This window comes from Diorhabda carinulata, chromosome Y, assembly GCF_026250575.1.
Source record: "Diorhabda carinulata isolate Delta chromosome Y, icDioCari1.1, whole genome shotgun sequence".
Taxonomy (NCBI): domain Eukaryota; kingdom Metazoa; phylum Arthropoda; class Insecta; order Coleoptera; family Chrysomelidae; genus Diorhabda; species Diorhabda carinulata.
This window is the reverse complement of record NC_079473.1, coordinates 3,089,090-3,101,413: the sequence shown is the minus strand read 5'-3', so window position 1 is coordinate 3,101,413 and position 12,324 is coordinate 3,089,090. Positions and strand designations below refer to the sequence as shown.

The 12,324-nt window shown below is 32.5% G+C and overlaps 1 protein-coding gene across 1 annotated transcript; it reads right to left on the bottom strand.

Moving 5' to 3' along the window:
- Positions 1-1,137: 1,137 nt before the first annotated feature.
- Positions 1,138-11,357, bottom strand: LOC130903113 (protein FAM200A-like). The gene is made up of 5 exons (XM_057815373.1): positions 11,252-11,357; positions 7,999-8,824; positions 6,359-6,675; positions 2,204-2,471; positions 1,138-1,192 (listed from the first exon to the last, which is right to left on the bottom strand). The coding sequence occupies exons 1-5, from the start codon at positions 11,355-11,357 to the stop codon at positions 1,138-1,140; spliced, it is 1,572 nt and encodes a 523-aa protein (XP_057671356.1).
- Positions 11,358-12,324: the final 967 nt, after the last annotated feature.

Here is a 12,324-nt window from a genome sequence, read left to right as displayed (position 1 = left end):
TTAGCGTAACTCAACACTTTTTCCTCTTAAAGGTATGTTACAAATACCACACAACACAATCGACCTCAGAATTTCACGATTCTTCTCAATATCCTGTCGTTGTTTCTCTTTACACCAACTAAATAGTAAATGTTTTTTCATTGCGTTTTCATAGAGGTTTTTCTATTTTTCAAAAAGAGCGGTTATAAATGCGCATTGCACGCCGCGACTTGGTTTTGGGCTTAGAAATAACATCGATTTACACACATTAAGTTCCGACTCATTATTTTTGGTATGTTTCCTATGTTCACTTCGCTTGTGGACACTGCTGGCTAGACATTGATAAACGCGTACTAGGACTACGGCTATTGCGAGGCCTTTTTGTATTTCCTGATATCCATACTGGAGGATTTATACAAACTCTAAAAAATGATATATTTATGTCAATAAGCATCTCTTAGGTGACAATAACAATAAACTTTTAAAACAAACGGTATCATTATAGTCCGTCATTTTGGATCTGTCGCTTTGATTTTTTCAAATTTGAACCAAAAATCTGTTTCAAAATGTAACGTACTATGTAATAAATAAATTAATACAATATAAACTATGATTATGTGATAGGTAAGTTAACCCATTAAAACCGAGAATAAAAAATTTTTGTTTTCCTTTTTTTTCCAAAAAATATTAGGATTCATAATTTTGGGACTAAAAAATATCAACATTAATATTGTCTCTCTAGAAGTAATTGTACAAAAGACCGTACCCATTTGGGACCGCTAGGCGCTTTCCGTGAATTTTTATGTTAAATTCAAAATTCTTTAAAAAAAGTTCAACTCGTTATTTATTCATTTATTTTACATGAAAATTTCTAAAACACTCTAACATAGCCCCACATTACATTTACTGCACATTGTTCTTCCTTAGCTCGAACAACTAGTACTGGCACATCTTCTTCTTTTGCCTCCAGGAACATGTTGGATATAATTGTGTAAGCCATCAAATCTCACGTCGCTACCAACTCTTGAGTTTCTTATATTTTGTAAGATATGTATGTGAAAATCAAATTGTCAAAAAGAACAACTTAATCTTCATCTCCCGAATCTTCGTCAGATAATACATTGGATTGGGAGGTTCTATGTAAACTGCCGAAACTACTTAGCTAACAGACTCATCATAAGCAATGTCTAATGCCTGTTTCAATAAAATTCCACTATAAAAAGAGAAAATATGTTTTGAATCGTTTTGTCTTGCGAAACGCCTTTAGTATGGCCGCTCATTACAGAGAGTAATCACGTGCATAGTGCGTGAGAGAAATTGTAATCCTGAATCACACCATACACAACACTAAAATGTAATTAGTGGCAAATTTGAATTGAATTTTAAATGCTTTTTTCAAACTAACATTTTTATTTGAATTTTAAATACTTTATTTTAATATCATATCGTATAAATAATACTTTTAGTTATCAATTGCATAGCATTCATTCATTAAAATCTTCGTTCACTTAGTTAACTACTAAATGTTATACCTACATATTTCACACGTTGCCTTGATTTTTTTAAAAGTATCTATAAATATATATAATTATTATTTTAATTGTAATTTTGTTTTCCCTAATCTTCAATAGCTAGACGGTTTTTCAAATTTATGGTATATTAAATAAAAATGTAAGGGTAACTAATACTGTAAAGTAATATCTAAGAAATAAATGTCATGCTATATGTTTTATTCAAATACGTATCAAAGGTTATAAATTCATACAAAACGATATAAATAATAATAATAATAATAATAATCTTTATAAACAACACAAGGTCCTTTCCTGAATAAATTCTTTGTTTTCAAAAAAGGTGGTTGAGAGGGATATAAGGGCGGATGAATTTTTATTTTAATCTAAATCGGAATCTGATTCCGACGAGGACGAATCAGCTCTTAAATTTATTATTAGAGGTTCCACTTGTTTTTCCATTAAATTATCAATGTACCACATTTTATTTCGAAAAAAGGTGGCAATCGTAAAACAATTTTATTTTTCTCTTTGGCCATCTCATCAACGACATATCTTTGGACTAATGGCCGATTCTCTTTAACCAATGCCAATAGTTCTGCCCGCACCATATTGTTTTCAAAATTAATATTTCGTTCCCTTAACCCCTGATGTATGTCCGAACGAAATATTTCATTATTCAATTGGTAGTTTAATTTTAAGTTTGAACATACCAGAAATTAAGCGAGTGGAGTAAAGTTTTCAGGGTTGTTTTCTTTAATTTCGGCAAATCTTCATGCTGTTCAATAGCCATCATTATTTTTTGGACAGTTGGCAATTCGTTCATTAAGAAAAAGGAATGTACGATTCTTCTAATCGCCGCCTTCTGTTCGTCATTTATATTATCCAATATGGGCTTGGGTCTAGAATATTCTTTAGGTTCCGTCAGAATGTTTTCCTTGTGTTCTTTAAGGACTCTACATACTGATGTATTACTTGAACCTAAAATAATGACGTAATATTAAGCCATGTGCTTAATTATGATTAATATGATTATTAAGTAATTATGAGTGGTCCCACAACTAATTTAAGAAAAATTGGAAAATAAATTTACTAAATAACGATATCAGATACATAGAGTCACACTTTTACCTACCACATATATCTCAGTAACTTTATCACTTGAAAAATATGACTGAAATAATACTTACACTAATGTCCATTTTTCACACTAAACAGAAAATCACTCGAGTTTAACACAACCTTACAGAACTACCACTAATTCCAAGTAAAATGCATTCAGGTATACGAAGGGATACGAGTGCCAGCTATGAATAACTCACAATCCCCTCTCCAAAAAATTGTTCTCAAGGCGATATAAGGGTGATGAAAAGCTAAGTGGTTGCTTGGACCGTATGGTGCCGCTAGGCGCTAATGGGTTAATAATTAATACTTACTTAATATTTATCGAGTAATATCTAAGTACTACTACTACCATCGAAATTTGGTTAAAATTTATACTCAATTATGAGTAATTCAATGAATTACATGGCTGTATTATTGGAGACTTAAGATACTAAAGAGACTTAATAGTCTTAATATCTTTCTAATTTATTTCTTTCCTTTCTCCAAGCGGCATCTATTAGACTAAAAATTCTTTCAGGAAACGCATTTGAATGTGGAATTTTTTCAAAAATTTTTGCCGGGAAATTGTTTTTAAAAAATGCCATCCATCTTTGACTTCCTCTTCATTTAAATTATTTTCAATAAAATATTTCAGTCTCATAAACTCTTCAAAGAGCATGTCTTCATCTATTTTAAAATCTGAAGATATTTTAATAAATTTTTCTACAAACAAGATTTGTGATTTCTTTAAAATCATGCAAAATAGATTTTCAAATCTATTATTGTTGTATTGGTACCTAAAATTAAGAAAACAAAACGTCATAGTAGTAGATAGGTAATATACATACTTATGGTACATATGCACCAATGCACCACAAATGTAAATATTACCATTTTTCCAAGTAAGATATTGTCCTTTCCAAGAAAGCATTTGCCTGTCTCTTGAACTCTTTATCTCTATTCTCAGATTTTAGCATTATATGCTCCATGGCTCCATAAAATTCTTGATAGAGTTTAGTTTGTAGACTTCTTCGTAAAAAGATCATTGTTTCATGAAGTTCTAGTATTAAAGCTTTATCTGATTGTAATTTTTGAATGGTGGTTTGCAATGTGGAACCAACATTTACTAAGAATCCTAAAATGCAATGGTTTTTTATGTTAATTAAAGTAGCATTGTTTACCCAAATATGCCTCGGCAAATTCATCTTGAAAAAAAATTTTATAAAATGGCTGGTAGGGACTCCATTGAAAAAATCAAGATTTTTCTGGTTGAAACATCTTTAAAAGCCTTTCTGCTGCTTTCTGCCATCTGGTTGGCACAGTTTTAACAATTCGCTTCACTCAGTTTTTTTCGTGCTGCTTGAAAATTCATTGTAGCATTTAATCACAATCAGTTCAATATTGTATCTAAAATGAATTTTAATTAGACTTTAGATTTTCTTTAAACTTAAAAAAATTCAAAATTTAATATAAATTAACGAATGGTACCATACCTTAAGGCTTTCTGGCCGTTTTTACCAGAATTGTGGACTATATGGCATACACAACTAATGGGTATTAATGCTGTCGTTCAATTTCTTAATTTCTATAAAAACACTTTGGTTTTTGCCAAAATTTACTAACGCATTATCAGCACAATAGGCAGTTACGCCTGCAATTGTTTCTCTAAATTTGTAACTATGCCGTAAGAAATATCCTTAGATTTTTCTGATGGGGACGAGTAGAAACTATTTTCATCTTCAGCAAAGCGTTCATTTTTGGAGGGGATTCTGCTTCATTTGTCTAAAAAAATACCATATGATATAAAGCACAATAATTTTATCGTAGAATTCGTAGACTGCTACAAGATAGACAGGATAGAAGCCTTATTAGTTATTACATTATTTGCAGTTGAAAATTTAGTTACGTTTAAAATAATTAGAACCTTACCAATTAATTCTCAGCAATGTGATTATTATTGTCATTTTCCGTGTCCACACACAGCACGGGTGATGGCGGCTTTTCATCTGAAGTTTAACTTAAACAATCCACTATATCTTCATAAACTCCATAATTTTTCTCTAACCAATCTATTTCGTCAGAGGAAACGGAAGAATCCGATTATGTGGCCATTTTATTATTATTTATATAGCTGGACGCCAAAATAAACTCAGACTATCTGATAATGTATAATAAAATAAATAATCTTGGGCTTTTACGACGGAAACAGAGAGCCAGCCCAGCCGATTAACCCGATTAATCAGCTATTGCCTTTTATCTCTTTTTATTAAGGTGGAATAAAAAGAGATAAAACACAACCAGACGTCTTGTCAGACTGAAAGGCGAAGAAAGTATTCGATCCGAACAAACAACGATCATTCGTTTAACCTACGATGCTTAAAAAAAGCCCGGAATACTAAAAAGCGTTACCAATAATGCTAAACAAAAATTGCTTGATGTACTTCTCTATAAAAACTTTCTTGTTATTTCTAGTTTTTTCCATCTGAATCCCATTTTTTGACCATGTTCTGTATCTCTGTGTATGGATAAATAATTCTTTAAATTTAAAGCGTTTATTAACAATGCGTTTCATAGAAGCTGCTTTCTCCTGCAAAATGCCCAGAGTAATAAGTAAATATAGAAATTAAAAAAAAAACTCCCATTATCTTTTTTATTCAAATTTTTAAACTCACACTCAAATTTTAAGCCAAACAATAAAATAATTGAAATAATAATTAAATATCTGCTAGCGTCACTCGACTATAATTTAAACATTTTATCGAAAAGTAATACATATATGTTCACTGATGTGTGAACTAAACCCATTGGTAAAAAATGAAATAAAAACCAACCGTATATATCATTTCTCACGTAACAACCTGACCCTATTGTCTTCCCAATAAAAATGTCGTTCAAAGTGAGGTTATGACATTGACACATAAATAAGCTACGCATACAAGGATAAATCGTTCAAATGATCCACGTCTAACAACAGGGTAAAGACGATAGTCGTTGGCACTATTGTTCCTGTCTAATTTCATTATTCCGTAGCTATATTATAAATTGCTTATGTGAATAAGAAGTTAATGGGTTAGATATCCCACAGTTCAGATTTTATGTTGACAATATCATATATATCTCTATATCTATTATGTATTGAAAATTCAAGTAATAAAAAGAAATGTCTAGATTTCATAATCGTTGGCACTACGTTTACATTCGTCGTCACTCTGCCTTCATAGTAATTGGCACCTCTCGAAATTAGGTAGATACTTACCTAGTATTCTAGAATTAACTATACCTTGTTTTTAAACTAGGAGGAGTAATTTGAAAAACCTGAATCACACCATAAAAGTTACTAGATTTAGTGAACAGCCCTGATTAAGAGTCTGTTCTGATATTGTCGTGTTCAAAATCTGAATATTAACTTCAAAACGGCTTTTCATTGGCCCAGGTGACAATCATGGAACTGAAATAAGTGAAAAGTCAAAAGGTTATGTTTTTATTTATAAATAATAAATGTGACAACCTGTTAAATAATTATGAGAGATTGATAATAACATAGCGTAACAATAGTGATGGCGAAGTAGAAAATAAGTGGAAGAAGTTTCCGGGGGTATAAAAAATGCGAGTTACATGATGTGGATTTGAATGATCAAGTTATTAAAACGTTTAAATTCGCAGCCCAATGATGAAACAAAGGTAGATTTCTTCAATGTTTAAACTACTAGCAACTTTGCAGATATTTCCATTCTAATCCTCATGATAATCTCCAGTTTTTTTACTTTCGAAAACGAGTAATGCGTCATTAACAAATCCTTGTTCACATCCAGCATGAAGAATTATGAGACGTTTACCTTTTCCTGATGGGCTTTTAAGACCTGTAGATAATCCTTCGTTAATAGCTTGGGTTTTATTTTTGATATTTGTATCTATCCAAACTTTTGCTTTTGTGTGACCTTCATTTAGCCAGGTTTCATCTAAATAATAAATTGGTCTACCTTCTGACCTGTAACGTTTGATAGATGTTAAGTATTGTCGTCTCCACCTTACAATATCATCACGTTCTATTAAAACACTTTTATGGCTCCTTTTCAAATATCTAAAAATTTATACATACTACATGAATATTTAATACACACTAAATAAATAAAAGAAAATAATAAGGGATACCCACACACTACCTACTTTTATTTCTATATTTGATAAACATAGGTATATTTAAATATAATGGCCTGCAGACATGCACAAAGAGATAATAATTTAACAATGCATTCAATTTCATGCCTCCGACTGCAATTCTGTTTATAATGTTGCAAAAAAGTGAAAAAACTACCGTGTTGATATTTCTAAGTGTACAATATGCAGCTACATTGGTTTGGTACTGTTTCAATTTATGTTTCTGGTTTTAAGTTCCTAATCATTATTTTTTTAAAATACCTTATCATTGAATTTTCATCTTGTTTCAGTCTTTTCAGTTGATTTTTAATTGTAGTTATCCATGCAGGCGGGTTGTTTGTTTTTTTTTTAATTATTATTTTATTTATGTCTTTTTAGTTAAGATTACGTAACCGGATTAATTCCTTGAATGAGTTCATGTCATTTGGTTATGTCATGTCATTATAATTAAATAGTTACATTTGCAATTGTTACAAACTACAAAAGTTAAATACACTGAAATCAATGAGACACTTGAGCTTGAATTTGGGAAACTAATCCATCGATATTTGGATGAATTTCACTGATACAAAGACGTAAAGAATTTTCCAAATTATCGTCAGTTAGTCTTGTACGATGTGTTGATTTATTAACTTTCATCAATGAAAAGAACTGTTCGCATTTATAAGTACTACCAAACGCAGAAATCAATCTTCTTGCGAATTTTCTAAGCTGCGGAAAATTGTCTTCTTCTAGGTATTTTTTGTAGAAATCGCACAACTCTACGTCTTCAAATTTGGATTTTAGGAGTGAGTTTTCTTGAATCTCGATTAACTCCATTTGTAAGTGTATTGGAGCATTTTGTACATTACATTTTATAGGAGTAGCAAATAAATTGAAACATTCTTCCATGTTTTTGAAGTCGCTAAATCTGTTCGAAAATTGTTCCGACACTAACTTGAGTTCTTCAGCATATTGAGCATAAGCAATATTTTCATACGCAGAGAGCGTGTTGAAATGGTAACTGTTACCAGACTGCATCTGTGACTCCCACAAGCGTAGTTTGATCTGAAACGCTTTCAAATGGCTGTACAAATCATTTACTAACTGTCCTTGTTTTTAAAGTTTCAAATTTAAATCATTCAAATAGCCTGTAAGATCGACCAGAAATGCTAAATCACATATTCATTTTGGGTCACTTAATTCAGATAGTGGCTTATCTTTTATTTTCATAAAGTCTACTATCTCATTTCTAAGCTCGTAAAACCGTTTCAACATTTTTCCTTTGCTCATCCATCTGACTTCACAATAATATGTTACGTCGTTATATTCAGCTGATATTTCATCCAAAAACGTCTTGAACTGACGATGGTTAAGCCCTCGGGATCGAATAAAATTGATGGTTTTTACTACCACATGGTGGATAATGCAATGAAGGACTATCAAATCATCTATTTGCACATTTAATTCTGTTGTTTTTTCATTCGAAATTCCGAAGAAACCTTTTCGTAAGCCGACCATAGAAGGTGCACCATCAGTACATACTCCAATTAATTTTGACCATGGCAGGCCAAAACTTGTTAATACCTTTTGAACTTCATTAAAAATATCCTCTTCTGTAGTGGTTGCTTTTAGCGGCTGTAAAGCTAGCAATTCCTCAGTAACAGTGAACTCCTTATCAATACCTCGAATAAATATAGCCAGTTGAGCTGTGTCAGACAAATCGGTGCTCTCGGCTAATGCTATGGAAAATGATTCAAAACCAGCCATACGGTGAGTCAATGTTGTTTTTATATCATTAGCCATCATTTCTATACGTCGAACAGTTCGTCTTAACAAACTAATTTTTTCAAATTCATTTTTCTTTTCAGGACACAAAACACCGCAAACTTCTAACATACACTCCTTGATAAATTCTCCTTCGGCAAATGGTTTTAATGCCTTTGCCAATTTTGAGCTAACTATAAAACTAGCTTTCACAACATTATCAAGTTGTGTTCTTTGTTTATGAAACATTTGTTGCTGTTTTTCAATATTTGCTCTAAGCTTCTGGATTTTGTCTTCTTTGTTCTTAATTGTTCTGTCAGTGAGTGCTGTGTAGCATGCTTAGTTGAGTAATGCCTCTTTATATTGAATTGTTTCATTACTGAAATGGATTCATTACAAAGCAAACAAATAGGCTTACCATTGTGCAAGATAAAAAAGAATTCTTCAGTCCATTTTTCTTGATACTGGCGACCCTCTGTATCTACTTTTCGTTTCTTTCCACCAGACATCATTTTTTTTACTTTTCGTTCAATAAATTTAATAACAAAAAATAGTTAGTAACCACTCAAGATGCACACAAATTCACAAAGCAAGTTGACGGCTCTAGCCGTTCGCTAGGATATCGCTTGTTTGAGTTATCACCTCGGTAGCTCAAATAGAACTGAACTAACTTTCGGGCCATCCACCCGCTTATATAGACAAAATGTAGGAATAATCTGGAATAAACTAGTTTAGAATAATCGAGAAGCAATAAATAAAATCTTTTGATGCGTAGCCCGCGAGGCAAACTTCAAAGAATTTGATCGAGCAAGCCGAGTGGCGTTGATTATCAAAGAGTGAGGCGGCAAACATCGAAGGTTTTGATGTTTGCCGCCTCACCGTCACTCCCGTGAGTAAACTAAGGAAACACAAGGAAACTTGTGTAGGCTATGGGATTCATTGGTCTATTGATGACTCCACATTTTTATAGTCTATTCATATCATATCCGGTGCCGGATAAGATAAAAAGCACAAACAAGTGTTTTCTTTTAAAGATATGTACTAGTATAAGTATATGTACTAGTACTAAGTATAAGTACTTAGTTTAGTGTAATATTTTTTTAATTGGGTTTTTTCAAAATGTCTCGCGGGCCGGATCATATCTTACACGGGGCCGGATCCGGCCCGCGGGCCGGTGGTTGCCCATATGTGACGTAAAGCATCAAATTCTGTAGCACAATGCTCTATCCGGATTCTACAGCACAAACGGTGTATACTTTTATGAGCTGTTCTGTCATAGTCGCGTTATATGTATCAACCAGTCTAGTTGTTGGGAAAATTCTGACAGCTTCTCCATTGTCAAATGGCCCTATCCAGTACCAGTACCTAACTAGAATTTGTATAACGCTCCCTCGGGAAGTAAAATTTAAAACTAAACCTAACCTAACTCGATAAGTATTTACATTTTACAACTTAAACTAATTCAATCGAACGAAACGAATGCGAATAAAATACAAAACTAAGTAAAGGTCTTAGTGAACCTATAGTAATTTATTATGATATTATAACTTACTACCAAATAATGAAGATATTTAAATCACACAACACAATTATAATTATAGTAACAACGTAGGCCCGTCCCCGTAGTAAATATATTAGTCTTAGATAACAAGAAGACACAACGATACCGCGTTTTATAAACCAAGTGGCGCCATCTATCCGAATTGTTTGTTGCGCGCTGACCGATGCTTCATAATAAGTAATATTAAGAAAACACAACGATAGCGCGTTTTAAAAACCTAGTGGTGCCATCTATCCGCACAAGTCTGAATTATTTTAATTAGCTATTTTTTATCGTTCTATTTAATATTAAAACTGCAAGTTATATACATATTTACAATCAGTGTTTAAAATCCTTCATTTTGATACCCAACTCGATATGCTTGGTAGTAAAAAAATTTTTTTACCTCACAACATGGCGTTCAAAATCCGCCATTTTGGTTTTATTTAAATGTCTCCTAACTAAGAACACTTGGGCTAATGAAACAAATCTAACAATACCTCAAATGTGAAAATCCGTTTAGCGGTTCTGGAGATATAAGGTAATAAAGAATATTACATACTTACATACAAGATACGCGTTAAAAACATAACCCTTCCTGGCAGTCGGGTAAAAAATGTTTTTTCTATTTATTTTATACTTATATTCCAACCTTCCAACTACTATGGTACCTAACCTATCTTTAGTGTATGAAGGTGACTCATCTAAGAATCTGTCCCTATTCCCTACAATGAAAAACTGGAAAATAAATTTTCTATGAAATAATTAGTTACAAAATATTTGTTATCTGTACATTAAATCAATTTCAACTTATTTATTGAGTGATAATGAATAGATAAAATCTGATACAATTAATATCCAGCATTATTACGACCTTCATTTATTGAGTAAATACACTCAAACAAAATGTATCGCATCACTTATGATATTGGTTATTGTATATTCTCTTTTTGGCTCATTTTCAGTATACCGCCTACCTAGGATTCTGATGAAATTTCGCATGTATAATGCATATAGTGGGAATAGAGAATTCAATTTCGAAACTATTTTAAACTTAGCTTATCTGCAGTTCTTTAGAGGTATCCTACTGGACGACTGCTTGGAGTTGACTCTTACTGTAAATTTTTGTGAGTGTTGAAAATTACTTGCTACAACCATGTTATTTTACGATGCAAAAGTCGTTTGCGAGAGCGATCTGATTGCATACATTTACTGGTCACCTTTAATCCAAACAACTGACTACATTTCATGGCTTTATCTTTTCTATCTTCAGAAGGTTCGTCCACTTTAATTGGTTGCAATACTTTTTCATAAACCATCTTTCTTCACAATCCTTTCGGGCCTTTGTAGCCACAAATCTAATAGGTCTATTTTCAACAGTCGCAGCTGTGACTAAAAATGATTACAACTTTGTTATTCTCAACCACATGAAATTAAATTTTTGTCTCTAAAATTCCGATTAATTTTTAAACAATACATAAAAAAATCAAAGGTGTTCCAAGGTGAATTGTTTCAATGTACCAGTTTTTTTTTCACTGGAAATTTACTTGTGTATTAGTCGGAATGGGCCGGTATTTTCAGGCGAAGCCGAACGATTTCCTGAAGATTCGTCATCATCATTTGCATCTGAATCACTTTCTGTCTCTGATTCGGAGGAATAATTTTCATCTTCGGAGTCCGACAAATATTCGTCGCCACTGCTTTCGCATAAACACTTCAATAGTTCTTCATCTGCGAGTTTTTCCGAATTATCTTTTTTCTTTCTGCAGTCCGGAAGGTCCTATTTTGGCATCCATATCAAAGACACAAAACCCGTAACGCGTTTCTAAATGTCCGAATTCCATCTCCCCTTCTTCTCCGTTTCGAAATCTAACAATTCTCTCCCACTTTTTGATTGGTTTTGTTGAGGAAAAAACAAGGTCATGAGTGAGCGTTTATGGATTTTCCTCTCTCCGTTGCGTCATTGTGAAACACACTTGCCGAAGGATATATTATTGAGGCTGTAACACATTCAGCGGCAAAGCATCGAAGACATGACTTTTTTTACGAGGCATTGTGGAATTACATAATGCGTTTCTGAATTTCATACCGAACTCCATCTCCTCTTCTTCGTTTCGAAATCTAACAATTCTCTCCCTTTTTTATTAGTTTTGTTGAGAAAAAACCAATGTTATAAGTGAGCGTTGATGGATTTTCCTCTCTCCGTTACGTCATTGTGAAACACACTTTCCGAAGACTATATTATTGAGATTGTAACACATTCAGCACCAAAGCATCGAAGATTTG